A 26,699-nucleotide genomic window follows, 5' to 3' on the forward strand; every position below is an offset into this window, starting at 1 on the left:
ACAGAGAGAATAACTCGGGAGAAATCACTTATCTCACTAAAGTCTATATCCACAGTTTGGAGGATACTCAGGGTAGATCCAAGAGTGTTTCATGTTTTGAAGGCTTTTCATTTGAGGAGGTTGGGAAGTGAGTGTCCAACAGAATTTCTGTATGTGAAGGAAGATAAACCTAAAACCATGCTAGCCTTCGGCAGACAGATGGCATTGTACTTCTTACAGATCACAGTACACATACGGCTGTTGGTGCATGTCACCACATTCATGACTCTGGGACAAGCAATACACAGCTAATTGGACACCACCATGGCTGTTTGGAAACGGAACGAGTTATGGTTACTCTGGGAGGGAAGGGGCAACAGATACTATACAACCCTGAGTCATCACCAGAAGGGAGGAAATGCAAACTTACGTACATAGGCGTCTTCGGGATAAACTACAATGGCCACTGTGTCACAGACAGAAGATCCACACTTAGATCTCGGAGACATAAATGTATTAGTTTATGCAGCTCTGAACAAGACCACCGAAGCCGAGGGTGAGAGAAACACACATCAACATCCAAAGAGACTCCTGTAGCTCTCTCCACCTGAGGGTCCCTCGGGCCTTTGGCTCCAGATGTGTCTTGGAAATGAACTATAATGAAGGTAGCATAGTCACCACGAACACACTGATTTGCTATTCTTTGGGGGAGCCTGGAGTTCTTGGGGTGAGCCTGGGCTGTGATGGAAGGCATAATGAGAAAGCTGAAACTGTTACGAGCCACACTTCCTAATCTTTTGCACATGTCAATCTCACTACAGTGCAGATGCATTCTTAACTGTTTTTATTTTGTCTGTGTCAGGTTTACATGCATACCATATTGCTTATTCTGAATTAGAGAAACCATTAGGCATTTCTGATGAGAAAGTTACATGGCGGACTGACCTTAATGGAAATTGGAATATAGGAAATGATAACATCACCACTGGCATCCAAAGCATCATTATTGCCATCATACCCAGTAGGCATGTCCCGGAGACTTGCCCTTATGTAGTTAGTTATTTTTGGTTAAGGACTCACCATGCTCAGCACATACCTCACAAGATTCCTTGAGTGGAAGATTATGGCATGAAGCCATGTGCAAAAGAGCCAACAAACAAACAAAAAAATACCTCCCTACATCTTCTTCCTCTTAGCAGGGCACTATTGGACGTCCAACATTTACCCTCCAGAACGTTGGCCATTACGTATGTTTTCCTATAGATAAAACATTAATGGAAGATTTTTAAACATCAGATTCGATACTAGGCATTTTCTTGTACACGCGTCTATTGCTGCAGGAATTTAAAACCCTGGGGGTAGAGTACATATTATTCTTATTTGCAGCATAAGGCATAACATGCTCCGAAATATACACATCATTGTGGCCCCGACTGTCCCTGGAACAGTACGATGCCGTTGACCTCAAGGACGACCGAAGATAGCTGTCATTCACCGCCTGGGATGGCAACGAGTGTTTGTAAGGGTCCGAGGGGCATCTCCCAATAACCAAGCGTTGGTCATCCCTGTGGGAGTGGAGGAAAGGGTTATCGGAGGTGTGGTCTGGCAAGAGAGACTTGCTCCTCTTGCTGTCCTCCAGACCTTGGGGGAAAAGGGAGCTTTTGTTCCCCGAGAGTTTGCTTGAGGGGACACTAAACAGGCTGCCGTAAAAATTTCCCTCCAGAAGCCGTTCCCTGTCCTTGAGGCTTATGCTCCGGGAGGGCCTGCTAAGGTCTAGCTCCCTAGGTTTGTCGACAATGTTATCGTAGGAATGCTGACGGCTAATCCTTAGCTTGTTCTTTTGTAATTGAAGGGCATTGTTCTGTGCCCAGTCCTGCTGGTAGACCTGCTCCCGGGTGGCTGGGTTACCTGTCTCCTGAAGCATCTGGTCTTCATCGATGTCATAGAGGTTCCCCATCCGCAGGCAGGCATCGCACTTGAAGGGGGACCTCATGGTGAAGTGGCCTGAATAGGTGGGCAGGTTGGAAAGGCAGCTTCTGCAGTGCGTGGAGTTCTGCCGGTATCGCTCGCTGGTCTCGCTGTGTGGGGAACCCTTGTCTTTCAAGGTGAAGTGCTTGGAGTAGAGTTTATACTGCTCGTTGTCGGGAGCCCCCTCTTCATTATGCAAGGGCTTCCGGTTCATTGGCAGCGTGGAGTCCCCCTTGCGGAAGTTTTCACTGTGATCCTGGTAGGGGTCTGGGAAGTCCACGTTCTCAGGCAGGGTCACATTTTCAACAAACTGGGGTGGATCTAAGTGGAAACCAGGCTCCTTCTCACCATCAATAGTGTAGATCTTGTCTCTGGGGGAGCTTGATTTGGTTTTCAGGTACGTGCGCTCGACCTCGCTACAGTCCTTGGGGTATTTGGAGGCCACTGACCTTTTAAAGTTGTCCTTGGTTTTGTGGTTCTTACTGTTGTCAGGTTCCCTGTGGCACGTGGCCCTATTTGACGTTTCTGAAATGTCAGAATGGGCCATCTCTTCTGGAAGATACCTAGGGCTCTTTAGGGAGTGGGTCCTATTCTCCGCTGTTCCCTCATCCCTCTGGGAGACTGGATTCTGGGATAGTGAATCCTGGCGTATGGAATCCATGGATTTCTTCCAAAGTTGCCGGGGTCTAGAGTTCACTTTGGATTCTGTGCTCACGGCCACCTCCACCGTGTTAGGGTTGGACTCATTGAGAGTAAGAGGATGTTGTCCCTGGAATACGTAGTTATTGAGGTTATCCTTGTGCCGGTTGGCCACAAATGTCTGGAGTTCGTTCATGTTGTCTCCAAAAACGCTCTCTTTCCCCTGAAAGGACCTGTTGTCCGAGTACATCATATTCCCCTTATCTGAAACCATGTCCATGATGAGGGAACCTCTTTGGATGAAGTCAGCAGCTCTTTTGGGTGAGTCCATTCTTGAGGAGTTCATGTTGGACATATTGGAAATGTTTTTGGCTGACCGGAGGAGTTTTAACATGTTGCTCTGGGATCCCGTCAGATTGAAGTCTGGAGACTTCTTCTTTTCTTCAATGTGCACTCCATGAATGCAGCTGTAGATGCCCTGTAGGGGAGAAACATAAAGCACCATCAGCAGCAGCAGCAGTGAACATGAAACCACTTTGCACTTGAACTTTACCTGCAAAGGTGAGATTTGTACTTCTTGCAGGAGCCCTGGAGAAACAGCGAAATTCAGTCTGAATCCTGATAATGTCTCTTAAAGGTTTGAGACAAGTTGCAAAGCATAGGGTTTACCTTATTGTTCTGGCTCAAGATTAGCTGACACCTTTGCAGAAAGTCACACATGGAGTTTGAGAAAAGGTATCAACCGATGCTCATACAACTGTCAACGCCTCGGTGTCTCCAAAGTGGCATATAAGGACAGATAACTGAGCCTCCCAGCACCCGGGTCACCAATCCAAGCTTTTATTAAAGTTTCCCAGCATGATCTTTGAAGTTTAGGCACCAGAGAGTTAACTACTGACAAACACACTCAGCATGAAAGGATCATCCATTGTTAACTCTTTTCTGGAATTACCCCTACTGTTATGCGAAAGCTAATAACCAAAGAATGTGTCCTAAGTGGCCAATCAGAAAATCTCTTCTCCATGCACACACTGATTCATGTAAAGGAAGGCATGAAATTCATGTGAGACTCATGATACTCTTTTTTGTGGGGATAGATATGGAAGCTTGGATAGAAGGAGTTGCAGTCTTACCATCATGTGGGGCTGTGAGCCTATCAGTGAAGCCATTGTAGTGAAAACCAGAGCCCAAGGGATAGAGAAAGACATGGTTTGAACCCCAGGAGCCACTCCCTTGAACTTTTTTACTTAATCCACTCAATCTATTCCTTGTATGTTTGTTTGTGTGTGAGTCTATTCAACGTAGCTAGAACTGGGTTTTAGTTACTAGTCATAGTGACGAGTTCTGGTGACACAGTGACACCATCTTTAAATCCATCCAGGGAACTGAATGACTTAGGGGCTGCTGGGCAGTCCAGATACAAGCACCTCCATCTATATGTCTCCTCATTTTCTACTCTTCCTTCCTTTTAGAAAACAATTGTTTACGTTCACTTAAAAGAAGCTGTTTAACTGTTATCAAGGGAAGAGCCCTTGATTCATATCACAATAACAGGCAAAAGGACATCTGGAACATTTTGATCTGTGGCCTCCCCTGCTTCTCCCTACTTGTACCCCAGATTTCAAAAGCCATACCTACAGGAAACAGATCAAGGCTGCAGGATTTGACCTGGTCTTCCCAAGGCTGACAGGGAGCCAAACTACGAAGGGGTTTGTAGGGCAGAATTGGCCGTTGCTGCTGACTTTGGCATAAACTACAGGAAAGTTTGTGTGATTAACTGTGGACTCTGATAATGGTGGCTCCATCGGTCCCCCATGGTGGGGACGAGCTCACCCTGCAGGGATGCTCACGGAACTGTGACAGCCTCAACTCATTTGTACTGCTACATTTTTCTTGTAGTAGACAGTCTTTCCACTCCAGCCTTCAAGGAACCGTAAACACAAAAGCCTACAGTTGCAAGTTTCAGCTGCTCTTTCTCTGATCCTCTCCATCCCAGGCTTCATGGTTGGTGAAGGCCCCCTGAGGCCCAGGGCACTGGCATTACACCCTTTCCTGCCTTCCTGCAAACTTATCTGTGATTTTCTTCTATATATAATGTGTGGTTGGCTGTTTGTCCTGCCACAAAATAACATCTGCCCCTGCCCTCATTGCTTCCAGAGCTGCTGGAGCATCCAGACTGTGGATGTGGAAATCTTACAAATGAGTGATGTATTTCACATAGTACAGAGTTGCTTAACCTTTTATGTTAACCTATGTTTTTCTCACCTAACCTTGCAACATAATAATCTTAAACTCTGACCCAGAGGGATTCTCCCACTATGGTTGAAAATTAGTGTGACTCTACTTGTCAGAATCAGCCTAGGTCTGTGCCTTTTCTTCCTGTTAGTATCATGAAAATAGAAGTTTTTAAGATTTTTTCCCCCTAAATTTGTACTTTGATTGCAACACACTCCTTTCTGCCACCTGGAGATTCTAAGAACTGCCCTCCACCCCTCCACCCTCAGAGCAACATGCTCCTGACTGCCAAGATGTGCTGGCTGTCTTTCTGTTTGGAGGAGGCCCACAGAAGTGATCAGGGAGATGAGTTATATTGCAGGAGATGGGAGGATGGCTGTTGACGGCTCTCTCTCATCCCTGGTTTTCCTGGGACACACGCAACATGGCTAAGGCAGTTCCCAGGTGTTGATCCGCCTGGTGAGACCATGGAAAAAGTCAAAGGGGTGGACCCAGTCTCTACTCCAGATTGGTTGTTTGTTTAGAGATGGGGTCTCACCCTGCTGCCCAGGCTGGAGTACAGTGGGACAGTCATGGCTCACTGCAATATCAAACTCCTGGGCTCAAGCAATCCTCCTGCCTCAACGCCCTGAGCAGCCAGGGCTACAGGCACGAACCATCATGCCTGGCTAATTTTTTATTTTTTGTAGAGATGGGGTCTTGCTATATTGCCCATGCTGGTGTACCCCAGGTTTTGGCGACAGCATTCTCCAACTGATTTGACCCATCTTCTGGAAGGGCTGTTGAGAAGAAGGAATGCATGTTACAGAATAACACGAAGAGCTAGAGGCCTGGAATCCACTAGATGTGAGTCCTGGGTCCATTATGGATTAGCTCTGTGACCTTGCATAAGCCACGTCTATTTGAGCTTCAGTTTCTGCATCTAAAAAATGGGAATTATGCCCTCCTAAGGTGGGTACTAGGGCAACGTAAAATAATGCAAACAAAGCCCCTAACACCATAGGTGGTCAGTACATGTGAGCTGGACAAGCTGTCCAGTCATCTCTGACCTTCCCTTCTTTACCATCACCTTGTCCTTTTCCCAGGAGCTTAAGCATGCAGTACCCACATGGTTGAAGCTGCAGGAAATGCATGCCACTCTCTACTGCTTAAGATTTGCTCTCGGTAGCCACTCTGACTTTCTGCTTAGACAGGCAGACCAAACCCTACCTTGGGAACCAAGTAAATCCCTGGGCTAGAGTTTCTTTCTTAGTTGCAACAGCTCTGTCTTTAGTTTCTCTTCTCTATTATTTATAGATCCCAGCTGCATTTTGTGGGTTGTGGAAATAAGATGCCCTCTTGGTCCCGCAGTGGGCTCAGAGTCAGGTAAAACCAGTGTTGATGACTCAAGGTGGTGTTCCAGGAAATTTCTGTGCTCTCCTGAAGGGCACCTGACCTCTCAGAATATTATCCGTGGGGCAATGTCCTCCTCAGTCCCTTTGAGCCTGGACCCCATCCCTGAAGCATCTGATTTCCGGTGGTCGCAATTGTGGGTTAGCACGAGGCTTTGTGCGTTCTGCTCCAAGCTTCCCTCATCAGGTCTTGCTGGAAAGGCTGCCCGTTTTCATTCCCCTCATTTTTGGCCTTGCTGTGTCTCTCATGCCTCACGGAGGCAGCTTTTTTTGCTGATGACAATGAATTATTTTATTCTACATGGGAGGGAAAGCATTTTGGAGAGAAAACAGAAGTTAAGAGCATCCCACAGGCAGGAGGATGCATTTGAGTACGTCGTAAAAGCCAAGGGCCACCGCCCTGGGAGAAGCTTGGTTCCAATGTTAAACAAATGCCTTTTTGGAGTGCTGGACTTCTCCCTCTGCAGTGCCAGGCATGCACGTATCTCTGGTATGTACTTGCACTGCACTGTGCAGAGGCTCCCCTGGGGATGTTGAGCCTGTAAGGAGGGCTATGTAAGTCTGCTGCATGGTAATAGCTCTACATCTATTGATGTTCAACTTGCTGCAAGGAGAATAACTGGTAATAGAGAGATCCAGTTTCTGTGCAGAACCAAACCTGCCTTGGGGAGGGAGTAAATTTCAGAGCATCCAGGATCAGTGTCTTTAAGAAGAAAAAAAAAAAAACTTAAATTCTGGAGTAGACTAAAGCCTGCAACCCAACCCTGCATCATAAACAGACTAGTTCCCTCTTTCACATCTTTTTCTAGTGTGATAGATGAAGTGAGATGTTTCCTGTTGCTTTAAGGAAACATAAAGTAAAACCATAAAGGTAAACTTTGGGGCCTCAATTTCAGGATGGGTCTGGTCATGTCAACCTCAGAGGGCACTGTGAGGATTAGGAGTAACAAGTCCTCATCCACACATGAGGCATAATTCATTCTGTATCTCGCGCTTGTGGAAAGTAGCTTCTTTGCCTGGGAATTCCCCACTGCAGATTTTGTTAAAGAAAATGATTGTGTGTACATAATGAATTCACTTTTGTTTCCATGTGTGTTCTCCGTGCTGTGTAGGCCAACATGTAATATGACATATGTGTGAATGTCCACAGAAGACAAGCTTCAGTGGTGGCAGTAGCCCTTGACTGAAAGGAAGGTCATTTTTCTTTTTTCTTTTTTCTTTTTTTTAAGAAACGTAGAGTTTTGCTGTGCACCACATAGGGGCTGAGCCTATTTTGAGTACCCCTAATTAATGAGAGAGGCAGGAAAGTATCACTCAGGATGACATCTTCCTATTTAGACACAGCAGGCTGCACTTACTTGAAAAGACAAATATTATCTGGGGAGAAGGAGGGTCCCCATAAGTAGAGCTCCCTGAAACCGCTGAAGCAATAATGGTGTCTGAGAGTTCCCAAGGGAGCACAGAAGTTCCCATAAAAGCACATTGCTCTTGGCCAGGTGCAGTGGCTCATGCTTGTAATCCCAGCACTTTGGGTGGCCAAGGTGGGCAGATCACAAGGTCAGGAGTTCAAGACCAGCCTGGCCAATATGGTGAAACCCCGTCTCTACTAAAAATACAAACATTCGCCAGGTGTGGCAGGTGCCTGTAATCCCAGCTACTCGGGAGGCTGAGGCAGGAGAACTGTTTGAACCCAGGAGGTGGAGGCTGCAGTGAGCCGAGATCATGCCACTGCACTCTAGCCTGGGCAACAGAGGGAGGCTCCATTTAAAAAATTAATACATTAATTAAACAAAATAATAAATAAAAACACATTGCTCCCCGTAAAATTTGGGGTTCTTCTCCCCTAGGGATGGAATGGCCAAAGTGCAAATTCCAGCTGATCAAGGAACTCCACCAACAATGCCTGTCCTGTGCTGCCCAGTTTGCCTTCCATTCCATCCTTTGGAAAGGAAGATATGGATTTACTTCATTTCTTAAAATGTTGATAAATCAACTTGGCTTCCTTAGTGGTGTTTTAGATAGAGGAAATGCTCTTCCAAAAACAAGCAAGATTTAGAAGTAAACGCAACAGTATGCATTTGTTTGGTGATAATCCCAGAATCATTTGGATATGAAATGCCTTTGGTAATTGGCTGGGAGAATTAGCTTAAAGTTGGCATAAGACCTAGCTCTATGCACGTACGTTGTTATTTTTAAGCAATCTATGTGTTTAGATGCCATCAAGCTAATTAGGAAATATGTATTTGCACAGAACCCGAGTTTGGAGTGCAACTGAATGAAGAAAATAAATCTTCCTCGCTAAACTAATGTGTACCTTCCAAATCTCCACAGTTCTTGAAACTAGCAAATGCTAAAAATATACAAATTTATTTTGAAGCAATTATTTGGCTTTCTCAGTAAACAATAGCATATAAAATTAGATGTTATTTATTTTTATTATACTATAAGTTCTAGGGCACATGTGCACAACGTACAGGTTTGTTACATATGTATACATGTGCTGTGTTGGTTTGCTGCAATTAGATGTTTCTAACCAAAATGTTTTCACCATTTTTAAAATCCTAATCAATGAAGTTCTTCCAAAGCAAAAACAAAACAAAACAAAACAAAACGAAAAACAAAGTGGGCAAATAAGAGAGATGAGTGGATGAACAGATGGATGCATAGATGGCTGAAATTAATGAATGGATATATAGATAAGAAGACAGATAGATACGTATTCTGTGCTGTTGTTTATGTTGACTTGAAGGTATACTTTGTTTTCTGCTTGATATGTGTGCATTTTCTTCTGTTACTTTACATCTGTGTTTCGTTTCATGTGCTGTTGCATTCCACATGCTCTTTGTGTTTTGTTAGATGTGGATACATACTGCACAGCATTGCAAGTAGATTTTGTTTTGTTGTGCATGTTCTGTTACAATGCATACACAAATTGTAACATCTTGCATAGCAGCATTAGTAGTGTTATACAACATACCTGAGCACTAGTGATGGAAGCCACAGGCTGGCTGTGTCTGGCCCAGTGTTTTTAAATTTTTTTTTTAAATGGAATTAGTTACTAATATTTAAAAATGGAAAGGTTTGCAGCAAAATCAGATGACATTTTCTCTTTTTAAAAAACTAGAAGACCTGATAATATTGACCCTACTTTCCCATAAGACAATACTCAGCAGGAGTTGAGGATGGCTGCCCGCTACTGGTAAGGCAAACATTATGCGATTGGCCACAGTCCTCAGTATTCCCTATCGTTCTCTCACTTTGATACTGAGGTTTAGCTGCCGTCTCACGTCATTTGTGCTATTTTTTCTCATGTCCCGCCTGCTGCACCCACTCCCATTTCCTTTCTGCCTTCCATAGTCATCTAGGTTTGCAACTCCTGGCTTATGAATGCACAAAATCTGGATGCTCTTTTGACAAGCCCAAAAAGGGCTGGTAAGGGGAGGAAGTGCAGACCCCACTGAGATGTCAAGAACCCACGCGTTTTCCTAAACCTGCTTGTGATGCAAGGAAGCAGCCCCCGGGGGTACTGACCCTGCTGATGGAGAAGAGCAACCCAGGCCGGTCGGAGCACACGCCCGTGAAACAGAAGCGCAGCTTCCAGTAGAAGAGGTGCTCCCAGATGAAGGTGATGAGGCTAAGGGCCATGGCCGCGGCCAGCATGTAGAACACGCCCGCCATGTTGTCAATGTCCAGCTGGCTGCTCATCACCTCGTTCTTCTCATTGTGGCAGATCCCCGTGAGCCACAGGGTCTCCAGCTCCTCCATCTCACCTAGACAGGACACAACATTCACAGGCAGTGAGGACCAGAACACGCACTTTGGGGCAGATGCTTCTGGGTTTGAAACAGACGATGTTCAACTCACAGCTATGTAACCATAAGGCAAGTTTCTGGGTTTGCTGTTCTCCATTTGGTCACTTTTTGAGTGAAGATAATAGTGATTACAAAGCCTACCTAATATTGTGGCAGTGATGAAATTTATATATTAAAATAGAGAACATATATATATATATACAGCAAACAGAGTACAGCAAGGTTATTCTCTATTAATATATATTTATATATTATATACACACATAATATATATAACTTAGCACAGTTCCTGGTTTTGGTTTCGGTTTTTGGAGTTTTGTCTTTTTATTTTGGTCATTATTATGTTTTTCTGACCTTGCTTTCTCCTACCCCTGCCCCCAACACTCACCCAAGCTTTGAACAAGACATGGGAATAAAAGCGCAGAATGTGACAATAGAAAGACTTCATTGCAATTCTGACTTCACCATCTGCTAGCTGCATGGCCTCAGAGCTACAGTTATCCTGTCTGTGAAATAGGCATAATAATAGAACATACTTCCTCTGTAGAGTTGCCATGAGGATCAAATGACATGAGAATGTGTGAAATCCCTAAAGAACCCAGATCATAGTAAGTTTCATAAGTAGTATGTTTGCTACTATTTATTGTTGTGAAGAAAATGCCTACCACAGTGCCTGACCTATGGCAATCCTCAAATATATTTCTTTTTTTTCTGTTTAGAACATTCAGGATTACTTAGAAAAGTCACACATGAGCAGTATACTTAGAGCACAAAACTTTAATCGAAATGAGACATCCAGCTGGCTCTGAATGGACCCTTGCAAACTAAAGTATCCCCACCCCCTAACTTCAGTAGGCAATTAAATAACCAGGTGGTTTTTCCAATGGGGGAAGAAAACAGTAGGCATGCTTAGAATTATTCTCTCTCTTTTATGTGCATTTTATCCAGTTGCCATTTAGGAGAAAATCCTCTGATCTAAACATCTAGCAATCATATACGAACTGTCTAGCAATTCACTAAACTATGGTACTTAGACTATAATTCAGCCTTTAAAAATGATCTTTCAAGGACAGTAAAAATCAAGGAAGATGCATATGTTAAATGAAAAGTATATTTTATATGTATATGTATATACATGATGTCTAAGATGTAATGGGGACATGCTGAGAAAAATTAAGGAAATACTCTGAATGTTTATATCAATTCTTTTTGAAGAAGTCAATCATAATGATTGATTTAATATTGGTCTTTAAGTTATGTGAAATTAGCATGTATTGTTTTTGGTTTGTTCTCATTCTTGAATGATGTGGCTGAATATAAAAATCAAAGTTGACAATTATTTTTCCTTGACCTTTTGAGGATGTTAAATTTTCTTCTGATCTAGATGGCAGTTGTTGAAAAGTTGGCTAATCATCTTATTGTCGTTACTTTCTATGTAATCTATATTTTCTCTCCAGTTGCTTTTGAGAATTTCACTTTGTCTTTGGTGTGAAGTCTAGGTGTGGTTTGTTTTATTGGTTCAGCTCTGGACTTAGTATGATTTTTCAATTTGAATATTTACAAGTTTAGTTCTGGCAAAAATTCACCTACTGCGGCTTTGAACATTACTTCTCCCCATCATATCTTTTTAAAAAAGTTAATAGATTTTATTTTTTAGAGTGGTTTTATAGTTACAGAAAAACTGAACAGAAAGTACAGAGAGTTCCCATGTACTACCTCTCCCCGTTCCCTTCAGTTTTCCCTATTAATATCTTGCATTAGTGTGGTACAGTTTTTACAATTCGTTTGGGTAAATACCTAGGAGCATTATTGCTAGAATATGCAGTATGTGTTTCAGCTTTGTAGGAAACTGTCAAACTGTCTTCCAAAGTGGCTGTACTATTTTCCACTCCCATCAACAATGAATGAGAGAGCTCCTGTTGCTCCAAGTCCTCACCATCCTTATCGTTGTCAGTGTTCCTGTTAGTATTTGGGGTTTTAGCCACTCTCATAGGGATGTAGTGCTAGCTCATTGTTTCAATTTGCAATTCCCTAATGCCATCTAATAGTCCCATCTTTTTTTTTTTCCTGAAAACTTTAAAATACTGTAGACTTTTTCCTTCTCTCCTCTAGGTTACTTACCTTGTTTTAATATTTGCATTCTTTTTTCTCTCTGTGCTGCATTTGGGTAATTTCCAATAGATATATTTTCACATTAATTTATTCTTTTGTTAGTAATGTTTAGGTTTATGTTTTAATTTTATTTTAATTGTGATATTTATTTGGTTTTTTTACAGTTCTGCCTGTTCTTTTCGTCATAATATCCCACCCTTTTATGATTTTCAAAACTTTTATATATTTAATAGTTTTAAACCTCTAGTCTTTCAGATGACTCCCCCACCCCCACCTTAGTTCTTGGGATTCTCATCCCTCTGTTTGCTGCGTGTTCTGACTCTCATGGTGGGTTACTTCCTTGTGACATCTGTAACTTTTGACCATGAGCTAATCTTCTGCCAAATTATTTTCCCTCTAAGCCCCATGGGACTCCCAAGAACACTAGGCTATAGAAACATCCCTACAGAGAGTTTCTGGGTTTGCTTCTGCCACGGTTCCATGGTTCCAGGAATTTTCAATGGATGAGTTTTGTATGGAAAAATTTTTACTTTGATTACTACACCATTTAAGTAGCATGCATTGGAACTCACATGCTCATTTGGGCTTTACTTTCTTACCGAGAGCTTCAAACAGATGGTAAACCTCGTTGCATTTTCTTCACTTTGATGGACAGAGATTTTCCTAGTTTTCTTTTTACAGACTAAGTGACTCATGAAAGGTCTCGAATGTATTAACCAGAAAAAAAGCACACATGCTAATGAGGTTTTTTACAAAATAGGAAATCCATCCCCTTCCAAGTTTCTCACACACAAAAATGGGTGCTGGTCAATCAGTCGTGTAGGTAAAGGGATGAGAAGAGGGTATCTTGATTCAATTCCTTTTCTTCCAACAGCCTCCCATGCTTCCACACAATCACAAAGGTCATGGGAGACTTTGAAATAATACCTCACAGTCCACCAACACTATCTCAAACTCATCCAGATTTCTCTGCCCACCATGTACCTCAGACCTGCATGACTGCTTCCTCTTCTCACAAAAACACCAGTGCCATTCCTTTCAAAATACAATGTGCTGTTGACTTCCCCCTCCCTTTGGAGGTATTTTGTTTTGTTTTGTTGAGATGGGGTCTCACTCCAGTCACCCAGGCTGGAGTGCAGGGGTGCGATCATAACTCCTTACAGCAGCAACTTGCTGGGCTCAGGTGATCCTCCCACCTTAGCCTCCGAAGTAGTTGGGACGACAGGTACACACCACCATGCTGTGCTAAGTTTTTGTATTTTTAGTGAGATGAGGTTTCACCATCTTGCCCAGGCTGATCTCAAACTCCTGGGCTCAAGCAATCCACCTGGCTCAGCCCCCAAAGTGCTAGGATTACAGGCGTGAGCCACTGTGCTCAGACCCTTTGGATTCTGTGAGGACACAAAAATGGGTCTTCTTGCTATGACTCATAAGATTCCCAGAACATCTTCCTTTCGGTGTTACCCCAAAGAAAGCCAGGTTTGTAAGCCTGTAAGGAGGGAAGTCTGATATAAGAAACATCATCTTGATTCCTTTCAGGATGTAAATAAAAAGATTTCCTTCTGCCCTCTGCTCAAACAATACCTCTTTTTAGAGGAAGTCAACCTGGTAAAGCAGACTCCAATTTCAAAAAAAAAAAAAAGAGCAAATTCACATTTCTCATTACCAATTACAGCCTGTTCCAATCATTTTCAAATCAATCATTTCCTGCCTCGTGGCCCTCTTTGACTAGTGTACTGAACTGTAGTTCAAATACTTTCTTATTTCATTTTTAATTTACTCAAGTATATTGTAATCTCCTGGAGGGAGATCAGGGACCATGTTTTATGGTTTTGATATTTTTCGTGGCCTGCAGCACGTAGTGAGCATTGAATCCATATTTCGTTTCTGTTTCTTTTCTTATATCCCCAGGCTTAAATTGGGCAGCATTGCAGAAGTGTTCAAATCTGTTTAGTGAGTTATTCCGCCATATAAATAGACGGAATACAAAGCAAAGGGGAACTTGCAGTGGGCTTGAGAGTAAAAGGCTGGGAAATGTGCATCCTTTAGGTAGGGTGAAGCATCAAGTGTCCTTTTTCCAAGGAGTGGCTCTATGATATTCATTCTGCTGTCAGTTTCTCCTATTAAAAAGGCTGTGATCTTTGTCAGTGTGATCTTGTGAACCAGAGCTGGTAAATGGGACAATTACATCTCTTTCCTGAGGCAGACACATTCTTGCTGGGAAGACACAAGCTAAATGCTCTCCTGGGAACATATGGAGTCTGGGAAGTTTTGGGGTTGCAGTCAAACCACACTGCCTGTGTCTCCCCACCGGAGAGGACTGGTCCCCACGTAATGCTCCAAGCCCTCTCCTTTTGTGTTTCCACCTCCTCCAATGACAGTAAGCTCATGCACATTTGCAGAACTTCTTTGTGCCCGTGGGAACTTGCACCTGTTCTTTCTGTATCTGTTTTCAGGGGAGATGTTTCCAGCCACAAGTATCTCTGCCAACCACTTAGTTCTGCACCATCCTGAGGAAAGCTGTAAGTTCAGTAGAAGGAGCAAGGTGTCAAGGTCACTCTTTTCCTAATGCTTGCAACATTAAAAGACAGAGTAATAGAGTTTCAGGTGTCAACCGTCAGAGAGATGCAGAATCTAAAAGGGAACAGGCAAGAATAATTGAGGCAGTGTTGTGTGTGTCTCCAGCTTGCTTCCATTGGCTGCTTGGGTGAGTCTGTAAGAAGGCTGGTTAGACAAAAAGTACAGACAGGATGCAGACAGTGCAGGACTTTATCCCATTACCCATCCACCTACTGGCAAGGAGGAAGCCAGGGGTTTTATATTTGTAAAAAGGAATGAAAGAAAATTCAACTAGATACTGTCCAGCAAATTACAAGAAAGAATGTTTCAGGTAGAAAACACTAGAATGAGGTATAAAAGAAAGCACCTTTCCCTGAAGATTTTGGGAAGCACATCCAATCATCCGGTAAGGTCTAGATAGTAACATGGAGGTATACTACAGTCAATATCTGAGTCAGACGGCCTGCATTAGACTCTTGCCTTCCACATGTACTGGCTCTTCGATCATGGTCCAGCCACTCGACTTAATCTATCCAACTACTCATCCATTCATGTATCTATTTTTCTATTTAACAAAATTATATAAAATAGACTGTCCTTCAGGTACTATACTAGAGTTTTAAAAAATTAACTCATGTAACCTTAATGTGACTGGTCTATTTTACAGACGAGGGCACGCAGGTGCACAGAGGTTAGAATTTGCTCAATCACTCTAAGCTTCAGTTTTAATATCTGGAAAATGGGAGTACAACAGTATTTATCTTACAGGAGTTTTGTTAGAATTAAATGATGTTGCATACACACAGTGCCTGGCATACACTAATTACAAAATAAGTATTTCTGGAGATATTATTATTGCCTGAAATCAGGGAAGCTGGCGGGTGGGATGGACCACATAATGCTCTCTGTGCCCTTCTAACTCTCTCTATCTATGATTCCAAGAATGCAAGTCCGGGGAGCAGGTTCAGCTCCCCATGGAGACTCTGTTATATCCAAAATGAGAGAAACCATTTCTCTATTTGCCCTGACTCATTCTCAGCACTTCCAGAAGAACTGCAGTTTTCGGGAACAGACTTCATAGCAAGCAATGTGACTAGCCTTCAAACTTCCCAAGTACTTCTCCCCTGAGGTCAATGTGAAAAATCCATTTTGAACCTGTACCCGTTAGGCTTTGTCCAAAATTTGCTGAAACGTATCTTCTAAAATCAGCTTCCACAGGCACACGTCTACATATTTTTTTTTCTTGGTTTCTTGCCAAAGCACCTGACCCAAGGCAGTGATGGTATGAAAAGAGAGAGCATGGGGTTCTGAGAAGCTGAGTTTGATGTTCTATTTCATGTCTGGTCAAGGAAGCTGCTGCTTTCTGGTTTTCTGAGGACTTCATTTGTTTTTTCTTTACTCATTCATTCATTCACTGAAAAGAGAGTATTTCTAAAGCACTTAACATGTGGCAAGCATCTTTGTATTTTCATATAGAGATGAATTACAGACAGTCTTTGGCCTCTAAGAGCTCATTTCTGTGAGAGAGAGTCATGAAACCAGTAGTTATGGCAAAATGAGATGATTGGATTTGCACAGGGCTGGAGGCAGGAAGAAACAGGGAGTGTTGAGATCAGAGAGCAGTTCAGGATTTCTGGGAAAGAAGAAGGGATCAAAGGAGGAGCCTGAGGATTAGAAGCCAGAATGCTAAGAACACAATTTTCATGCTAAGAAGTCTGGGGTACCCAGGGAACAGTAAGGCCGTCAGATGTACATCTGTAGTGAACACCCAACTGTTTTCTTAGTGGACCCAAGATTCTTCAGTTGTTGCTCATGTTTCTCCAGTCATGGTCCCCTGATTGGAAATCCAGTGTCTCCTCACATACAATAGAAGGGAAGCTGTGATGAGTGTGCAATGTCTCATTCAAACTGCAAATGTGTACAATGGTGCTATCATGTGGAGGAAGGTCACCAGTCAACTCTATCTGGGTGACACAGTCACTATTAGAGTCCTGTCCTGATTTCAGAGTCAGATAGAAGATGCAGCTTAAGGTTTCCTGTTCCGAGGTTATGTAGTGACTGGGAGAAACCCACTTGGAAGAAACTGCTCGCAAGGATTCATTGTAAACTGTCACCAATATCATCATCACCCATTACAGTCTATGCTGGATATACCAGCTGCATGGTATTGTGCTGAAAACTTGGCAATAGCTATCTTTGGCATATACCTCAGAAGTCTCCACCTCCAGGAAGTCTTCCCTGAATGAACAGGAATGTAAATACGAGGCCATGGTTTCCTCTACCATAACATCCTGGAATTTTTTTGTTTTTTTTTTAATAGAATTTGTCACACTGGAATGTAATTGTCACTGGGAGGTGGGTTTATTCAGGGCAGGAATCTTGTCTTATTGTCCTTGTACCCCTAATCTGTGGCACTGGTCTTGGCACATGTGGTTCATAACATTGCACCAACTGTGGATAACACAAGGCTCATGTCTCCTTGATTAGTTTGTGATCCACAGATCTGAGGATCAATCAGAGCTCAAGAAAGGAAGAAATTTGAGAAGCCCCAGGCAAAGGGGTGAGGCATAGACTCTGAAACCCAGAAATCAAGGCTGGCTCTTGGGCGAGTATGTTCCAATCAAAGATCCTAGCAATAGGGCCTGGTGGTTTCCCACAGGGAATAGACTTCCATCTATAGCTGAAAGACGTCAGAAGGTTGTTGCTGCTGATCTCATTAGGGTTTGCTGTGAACACCGAGAGGCTAACTGACCCCATTTCCATCCTGTTTCATGTGTTGCCCAGGGGTTGGGTACTTTGGGCTTCTCAGAAGCCTGATTGGAATTGGAAATGGCAAAGGAACAACTTTTATATGGGAAATCTAGGGCACAGATTCATTGGCAGGCTCGTGTTCTCAATGACAACAGACTCGGTCATTGTGAGTTCTGAATGGTGGTCCTGCAATTGAAGATGGCATGGGGGGGACACATAATTAGGGCCAAATCCTCTCCTTACCCAGTTGTCCTGTAGACGAAAGGAAGTTGCGTATCAGATTTGGGGATGTGGTCTGTGGTCTTGGAGCCGAGTAAGATCAGTTAGACCATCTGAGCTTCGACCTTGAGGGCCTAGCTTCATTAATTCCACCGTCTTGACTCAGAGCCATGTGAGGCAAGTCCACCCTCCCAGATGCAGCAATGAGCAACTCATTCCTTTCTCTCTTCCCCATGGTGACCCAACACCCATGTTTTTTTAAAGACAAATTTAAAAACTCTCAAAAGGACAAAACAAAGACCCAATAAATCTGACAAACAAGAAAAAAAAAATGAGCTAGAGAAAAATAAGACCCAAGTAACCTTGGGTTCAGAAATAATATTCTGGAGCCTATAACCTCTGTTCTCCTGATCTCAGAGGGTCACTGAACTATTTGCTGAAGAGAAAAAATACTTTTGATGGTGGTGGTGATAGGAAATAGTACAAGATTCTGGACACAAATAGATTGAATTTGGGAGATAAATATTCCTTATTTAAATGTCAGAATATTCCATTTCTGTATAATGCTGAGAAGTCACAAAACCAAAATAAAAATAGGGCTAGGCTTAAATGTATCCAGTTAGAGGCAGGGACAGGCTGTCTTTGGCATAAATGTTTCACCACCACCTTCCAACTGAGGTTTCTGCTCCATGGATGAAACTTGAGTATTGTCAAGTTCATTGCTACTTGTCACACTGCAGGATTTCACAGGCCATGTGATTAGCTGCACAAGTTGGATGGAGTTGGGGGATTTTATGCACACAGGTTCCCAACCATAAAATCCCCCAACTCCGGCCGGGTGCACTGCTTCACGCCTATAATCCCAGCACTTTGGGAGGCCGAGGCAGGTGGATCACCTGAGGTCAGGAGTTCAAGACCAGCCTGGCCAACATGGTGAAACCCTGCCTTTACTAAAAATACAAAAAATTAGCTGGGCGTGGTGGTGGGTGCCTGTAATTCCAGCTACTCAGGAGGCTGAGGCAGGAGAATTGCTTGAACTTGGGAGGTGGAGGTTGCGGTGAGCCGAGATCGCACCATTGCACTCGAGCCTGGACAATAAGAGTGAAACTCTGTCTCAAAAAAATAAAAACAAAAACCAAAAAACCCAACTACAACTTGTGCAGTTTCCCAACCAGTATCTCTTTCAGAAGAAAAATTAAAAAGAGCATTGAACAATAGAGGACTGGACAACTCTATCAAACATCAAACAATACACATGGTCACAATTTTCCATTACTGGATGAAGTTGGAGAGATAGAATTCTTTGAAGTAGGATGGCAGAAACCTTGTAGGAATCCAGGAAATCTTACTATATACCAAGCTCTCTGGCATCTGCTTAACCAATTTGCCTCACACAAATAGAGATGGTGAAGCTGACATGGCTTAAAAGGCACATGCATTTGTGAGCACAAATGAATTCATAGTGACTTTTTGCCATTGCATATTTTCTCAATCAAGAGTCCTCAAAACCTGATGACTTATGTGAAGGATATGAGGACTTTTTAATATCACAAAAGGGTTCTTGTGTTTTAAACATATATAGATTTAAGAATAAAAAAAGATAGCAATAACTTCAGAACCCATGTTGTTTTGACAGCCCCTAGCTAAACTGGGGTTCCAGTACTACAACAGCTAATAACCCTGCCCTGATGGTCAATGACGGGAGGTAAATCTGGGTGTTTACATGTGCCTTTCTCAGGATGCTTCTTTTACCTCATAGACAGTCTCATGCCTAGTTTTCTTATCCATGACCAGGTGATCTCTCCCAGGAGGAACTTGTTTATAACTGATGATGCTCTTGCAGCTCTTGTCTGACCTATGTTCAGTTTATGTCTGCCTGATCATCACTCTGGCACTGGAAGCCCAACCCTGTAGTCTCCCCAAGGGAAAACCCAGTCTGCAGCAGTTCCTAGTTCTTCAGATGAAAGATGCAAATTCAGTACACCACAATACATAAAATAAGCCCAAAGATGTATTACTTGCACATCCTGGGCAGAGAAGGTGCAATGAATCAAGAGGACAGTTTTCTGCTCCTGTGTCACACAAGGCAAGAACGAAGAGTCAACCCGAGAAAGAGAGAATGTGGCAACTAGTAGTACAAGAAAGGAAATAGGGTGTGGGTCACTTTAAGTTTGCAGGCAAATGCCTGAATGATCCGTTTAAAGGAAGTAGTGGGAAAGCATGGAGCTTGGTCTCGCAGCTGGGGGAGATGCCTCTGAGTTCTTATCTCTGGCCAGGGGCTTGAGCCATTTGGGGTATGATGCTTCCCTTGTAACGCCAAGGCAACCTGTGCTGTGTTGCTCAGTTCTACACGCCAAGAAATAGTTCCTTCCTTTCAGCAAGTAAAATGATCTCACTGCTTTTCAGGTTCTTTTTTATTGAAGTGTTGTCAACAAGTTCTCCGAAGCTGTAAAATCCAGAAGCAAAATGGATCACTTCCATTTGATCACTATTCCCCATTGCTTAGTATGCACAAGGAGCTTAATGGGCACCGGAGACTTGGTTGTGGAATGAAAAGAGAAGGAGAGAGTAGAAAGGAAAGAAAAGAAGACAGGGAAGAGGAGGAGGAGGAGAAAGAAGAAGGGGAATGGAGAAGGACAGAAAGTGAGAAATAAATCTTATTACAGAAAAGACCCCATATCAGCTGTCAGAACCATCTGTAACTAAAGCAGAAGGAAGACTCTGTTTTTCTTTCCATAGAGGGTCATAGGGGTGGTGTGCAGGGCTGGGTTATGACTTAGGAGAGCTCTCAGCTCTCCCTTTGATGACATCTTCCCCCTCCCCAGGTATGGAGGTGCTCCTCTCACCTCCTCTTCCTTATCCCAAGTCTAAGGCACCAGATGGGGTGAGATCGTGGCCAAGGATGAGCGGAAGAGCACATGGGGGTGGGAGAAAAGCTAGATATCAATTCTAACTCAGGAAAGTCGGTGGGGCAGACTCCACAGTCCTCTGCCCCCATTGTACTGATGCTAAATCGGAGGTCAGGCTACATGAACCAAGGCCACAAAATAAGGCAATGTGGATGTTGGGGAAAGAATCTGGATCTCTAAATGATTGGTTATGATCATACAGCAACAGCCAACCACACAGCCACTGATGAAGACACCTAGAGTTCAGTTAAGCCAGCTTTACCTCTCACAGAAGGTAGAAAAGGAGCACTTGGAAATTGGAGAAGTTACATACGCTGCTGGCGGGAATGTAAATTGGTTTACGTCTTTGGAACAGTGGTTCAAAGTATCTACTAAAGCTGAGTAGACGCGCTCTATTACCCTCAATTTCATTCCTAGGCATATTTCCAAACCAATAAGTTCCTTTGTGCACAAAAAAGGTATAAAAATATCCAAAGCAGACAAAAACTAAGTGATATAAATGCCCATCAACAGCAAAACGGATAAATGTGTACGATAAAATACCACCCAGCAATGAGAAAAATACTGAGCTGTGATTACATGTAGTAATATGTATTAATGTCATAAGAGACATCAATGAATACATGTTGTATGATTCCACCATTTATTTGAGGGTCAAAAGAAGGCAAAAAACACCCCATGGTCATGGAGGACAGAATGTTGATTACTTGTGGGGGGAGTACTGGCTGGTTGGGGCCACGAGGAAGCTTTCTAGGATACTGCTCACATTTTATAGCTCAATCTGGGTGGCAGTTGCACAGCTGTATACAAATTAACTGGACATTGGGATTTGTGTAATATAATGAATGTATGTCATAGTTTATAGAAGGTAACAAATAGAAAAAAATGGTGAGTGGCATAGTACAGGTATAAGTATTCTTTAACTTTGAGGGTTAAGTGAGGTAATAAGGAAAGTTGACGAAAACAGACTTTCTAAACCAGAGAGAAAAATAAATTTTTTTTTTTAAAGTGTGAAACTTCTTTACAAAAAGAGAAAATTTCTTTAAGGATAAGGGGATATGAGTCATGTTTAGTTAAATTCTTCCAATCGTTGGAATTGTTTCAAAAGAATATGTCACTTTTATTGTTTAAGCCAGAGGTCAGTATTTTTTTTTTTTTTTATGTAAAGGGCCAATTAGTAAATATTTTCAGCACTACAGGCCATACGGTCTGTATCACAACTACTCAACTCTGCCTTTGTAGCACAAAAACAGCCATTAGACAATACATAATATAGGAATGAGTGTGGTTGTGTTCCAATAAAACTTTATTTATAAAAAACACACAATGGGTCATAGTTTGCAGAATTCTGATTTAACCAATCAAAACATGAAACTTGAAATAACTTTTTATATTTATATACAAGAGATAGCATGTTGTACCTTCTAAAATAGCAAAAAGAACTGTAATGCCTAATGCTGCTAGATCGTGGTAACATTGGTATATTGATCCACTATTACTAGTACTTTAGATGGGAACAAAATTTTTTTTTCTTTGAGACAGGGTCTTGTTCTGTCACCCATGCTAGAGTGCAGTGGAAGGAACACTGCTCTCTGCAGCCTCAACCTCCCACGCTCAAGGGATCCTCCCACCTCAGCCTCCAAAGTAGCTGGGACCACAGTTGCATGCCACTATGCCTAGATAATGTTTTTATTTTTTGTAGAGATGGGGTCTCACCATGTTGCCCAGGCTGATCTTGAACTCCTGGGCTCAAGTGACCTCCTAAAGTGCTGGGATTACAGATATGAGTCACTGCATCCAGGGGAAACAAACCTTTTAGGCATCAATATGACGCTATATATCAAGACTCCCAGAGATCTTTAGAACTATTAACCCTTTAAATTTGACATCTAAGAGTTTGTTGCAAATAGTTCAAAAGAAAAAAGAAATAGGCATGAAGATATTTCTTCCATCATTATCTCTACTAGCAAAATACCAAAATGTGTAGCATTTGGAAAATAATGTAATGGTTTCTGGTTTAATAAAGATGATACTTCATGCAAAAAATCAAAATAATTGTAAAAGCAGATAATGTAGTTACATAAGAATGCTTAAAATGTAATAATAAGTGAAAAATCATGGAATATAAAAGTGTATATAACCAATAATTATAATTATTTAAAGAAACATGTCTGCAAGCAACAGGGATCAGGAGATAATATCTAAATTAAAAACAATTATGTTAAAGTTATAGGTCGGGGTGATTATATGTACATTCAGTCCTTTCTGTATTTGTGAATTCAAATGATCATGGATTGAAAATATTTTGGGGAAAAAATGGTGTCTGCAGTAAACATATACAGACTTTTTTTTTCTTGTCATTGTTTCCTAAACCACATGGTGTAACAACTATTTAGATAGCATTTATATTGCATTAGGTATTATAAGTAAACTAGAGATGATTTAAAGTATAAGAAAAGATGTGCATGGATTATGTTCAAATGCTACACCATTTTATATCAGGAACTTGAGCATCCGCAGATTTTGGTGTCTGTAGGAGGTCCTCAAACCAATCCTTCACCATACTGAGGGACCACTGTATATATAATACATTGCGTTTCCAAATGAAAGCGTTTAAAAAATATAGACTGAGAGGGATTTGGGGCCACTCTTTATCCATCCCATAAATCTTGCACGAGCCTATGTGACATCAATGTTTGACTTAACAACAAGCCATTCATTACGTCTTATTTCTACTTTGATGGTTCTCTTGACATTTGACTTTCCCTGGTTTGAGCAATTCACTGCTTGTCAGGCATGGGCCTGGCATGACCTTGTACTCATCCTGGTGTTGGATTGATAACAGACACTAAGATTCTGAATCTCAACAGGCCTGTTAGGGAAATCACTGCAAATTTACGCAGATAAAATCCCCTGGAGTTTTAACACTGAGGAAGAGTCAATGGCTCTCCAGGATATTTATGGATTTTATCTGTTTCTTAAGTAAGTACTGTTCCATTATTATTCCAAATACGTCTCTAGTTAAAATTAGGAGGGAAATAAACAAGTCTAATTTTTATGGTACCATCTGGTCACAGGCCAATGGAGAAGCAGTTAAGTCCTTTATTGCTAATCTATGCTTAAAACTGACATTTTTCTTCTTTGAAAACGTTGCATTTCTGAATACATTGTTTGCCCTAGACAGTTTTTATGTCACAGGAGAGTAAAAGTGACTTAGTTGTTGGGGCATCAAAGTGGTTATTAATGATCACCCCCTTCTGACATCTATATCAGTGTATTATTCTTGTGTATACATGACGTTTACGTGCATGCAAAAGTCATCCATGCACATGGGAGCAATAATGAAATCCATATAAAAAATTAGACTCGATCAATGGTCTTTAGCCGCACTTTCCCCATGGTTTCACATGAGACCCTGTCTACATGTATAAGGAATCAGGAGAGCCATTGTGTCCAAATCTAGTTCCAGATCCGATTTAATTGATAGAAGTGCTGGCTCAGTCTTTGCCCAAATGTGGGGTTTTCAGTTTTGCCTGCTTTATTTTTAACACTGTTATTATAGTCAATAAATGAAAATGAAATCTTTGGAAGCAATAAAGGCTTTCATGTCTATTTCGATCCTTCCTGAATGAGGAAGCTTAACATTAAAGCTTATCTGACTATGTCTTCCATTCATAGCCTACCCTCATATCTCCTATGTTCTTTATTGTGGTTGGCATGTGGACTGATGCTTAGAAGTGCCAAACCATTTATGCCTCTAGTGTTCACAATCACCAAGGTCTCTGTGTAAACTTAATTAGAAACCCTGAGAGAAAAAGAATGAATAAAACACAGGGCAAAGATTCAATATCACGGACCCCAACTGAGTGGATGGCCACTGATATTTGTACTCAGCATCTGTCAATCAGAGGATAAAATGTTTCTAAATGGTAAATATTGTTAAAGAGTGATTCTTAAACCTTATGGATGGAGCTGAAGGCTATTATTCTTAGTAAACTAACAAAGGAACAGAAAACCAAATACCCCATGTTCCCACTTTCAAGTGGAAACTAAAGGATGAGAACACAAGGATATATAGAAGGGAGCTACACACACTGGGGCCTAATGGAGGTTGGAGGATAGGAGGAGGGAGAGGATCAGGAAAAACAAATAATGGGTACTAGGCTTAATACCTGCGTGATGAAATAATCTGTACAACAAACCCCCATGACACAAGTTTACCTATATAGCAAACCTGCACATGTACCCATGAACTTCCAGTTTTTTAAAAAGAATTATATGGGGCCGGGCGCGGTGGTTCAAGCCTGTAATCCCAGCACTTTGGGAGGCCGAGACGGGCGGATCACGAGGTCAGGAGATCGAGACCATCCTGGTTAACACGGTGAAACCCCGTCTCTACTAAAAATACAAAAAACTAGCCAGGCAAGGTGGCAGGCGCCTGTAGTTCCAGCTACTCGGGAGGCTGAGGCAGGAGAATGGCGTAAAACCCGGGAGGCGGAGCTTGCAGTGAGCTGAGATCCAGCCACTGCACTCCAGCCTGGGCGAAAGAGCGAGACTCCGTCTCAAAAAAAAAAAAAAAAAAAAAAAAAAAAAAAAAAGAATTATATGACTGGGCACGGTGGCTCACACCTGTAATCCTAGCACTTTGGGAAGCCGAGGCAGGCAGATCACCTGAGGTCAGGAGTTCAAGACCAGCCTGGCCAATATGGTGAAACCCTTTCTCTACTAAAAATACAAAAATTAGCTGGGCGTGGTGGTGGGTGCCTGTAATTCCAGCTACTCAGGAGGCTGAGGCAGGAGAATCGCTTGAACCCAGGAAGCGGAGGTTGCAGTAAGCTGAGATCACACCACTGCATTCCAGCCTGGGCAACAAGAGCAAAACTCTGTCTCAAAAAAAAAAAAAAAATATATATATATATATATATATATATATATATATATATATATGCGCGTGCGCGCAAAGGGAGCAAATGCTTGCTTTAAGAATTTTCACTTAAAAGTTATAAAATATTACAAAATTATGTACATGGAGATTCAATTTAGATCACTAGATAAAAAGTATTACGTTTCAATAAAAAAAAAAACCCCTTAATGTGCATTAGAATCATCCAGCAAGGATGTAGAAATACCCCACAGGAGGTGAAAGTTAGGTGTCTGTATTTTCATTTGGCTTGCCAAGTGATTCTACTGGATGCAAAAATGTCAAAAGCAGTGTTTAATCATGTTTATATCCCACCACCTGGAGTTTCAAATCTGCTCAGTTGTTCTTTGTTGAATCAACGACTAGAGGGGAGAATGAATGAACGAACAAATGGGTGAGTAAATGGGAAGGGGGTTGTCAATGGCACCCAGTTCTTCCTAACTTGATTAGAAAGTTAGTAATTTACAGACTAGCCTAGCTCATGCCCAACTGTGATTTCTGCCTTTGAAGTCTCAATTTGATTAAAACACTTTTAGCAAGGAACAATAACTTTCCGAAATTCTGGAGATTATGCAGCTCCAAGAAGCTCTGTGGGGAACAAGCAATTTCAGCAACCAAGACAGGTCTTTGTGAACCTGGAGAGGCTGCTTTGCAAGCCTGTATCGAGGCCAAACATCTGACTTCTCTTAATTACATTCTGTCCTTGTTTCATTCCTTCTCATCTCTTGCTTCTGGGTCCTTAATTTTCCCCAAACTGGCAGGGTTGAATGATCTCAAAAATTAGGCTGGGCCTGCTCCCATGGTGCTGGGGCCTGAGGCATGGACGAGTCCCCTTCACCATGGAACAACAGAAAAAAAGTGTAGGTCACTTTCTCTCCCACCCTAAACTTCTGTTGCCAAGCGATTTTGCCCAGTACCATCCGCAGGGGAATGATGCTGTTTCATTAGTAAAAGAGGAAGGAGCACTGACTCTGGGGTGTGACCTACCTGTGTTTAAATCACAGCCTTGCCCCTTTCCAGATGAGAAAACCTGTCTTCCAAGATGTCTATGAGGGTTTATAGCAGCTAAATAAGTAATATCACATAAAGGTTAAAGCAAAGATCCTGGCGGCCTCCTGCGTAGGTACCAATTGTACCAATCTCAGGTCTCCCACTTAGCTGGATAATCCTGGACACCTTACTTAACTGACCTGTGACTCAGTTT

General features: G+C 42.2%; 1 protein-coding gene across 2 annotated transcripts in view; it reads right to left on the reverse strand.

Moving 5' to 3' along the window:
• Window positions 1–393: 393 nt before the first annotated feature.
• Window positions 394–26,699, reverse strand: part of GRIN2A (glutamate ionotropic receptor NMDA type subunit 2A) — a 423,682-nt gene continuing 397,376 nt past the window's right edge. Inside the window, exons 11-13 of one of the 2 annotated variants that reach the window (XM_010370264.1) lie at window positions 9,744–9,982; window positions 1,888–3,064; window positions 807–1,544 (exon numbers count right to left, since the gene is read on the reverse strand). In XM_010370264.1, the coding sequence (XP_010368566.1) occupies window positions 1,471–1,544; window positions 1,888–3,064; window positions 9,744–9,982 (1,490 nt within the window). In that variant the 3' untranslated portion in view covers window positions 807–1,470. Of the gene's footprint in view, window positions 3,065–9,743; window positions 9,983–26,699 lie in introns of both variants that reach the window. The other variant, XM_010370261.2, reaches the window with a different exon arrangement.

This window comes from Rhinopithecus roxellana, chromosome 20, assembly GCF_007565055.1.
Source record: "Rhinopithecus roxellana isolate Shanxi Qingling chromosome 20, ASM756505v1, whole genome shotgun sequence".
Taxonomy (NCBI): Eukaryota; Metazoa; Chordata; class Mammalia; order Primates; family Cercopithecidae; genus Rhinopithecus; species Rhinopithecus roxellana.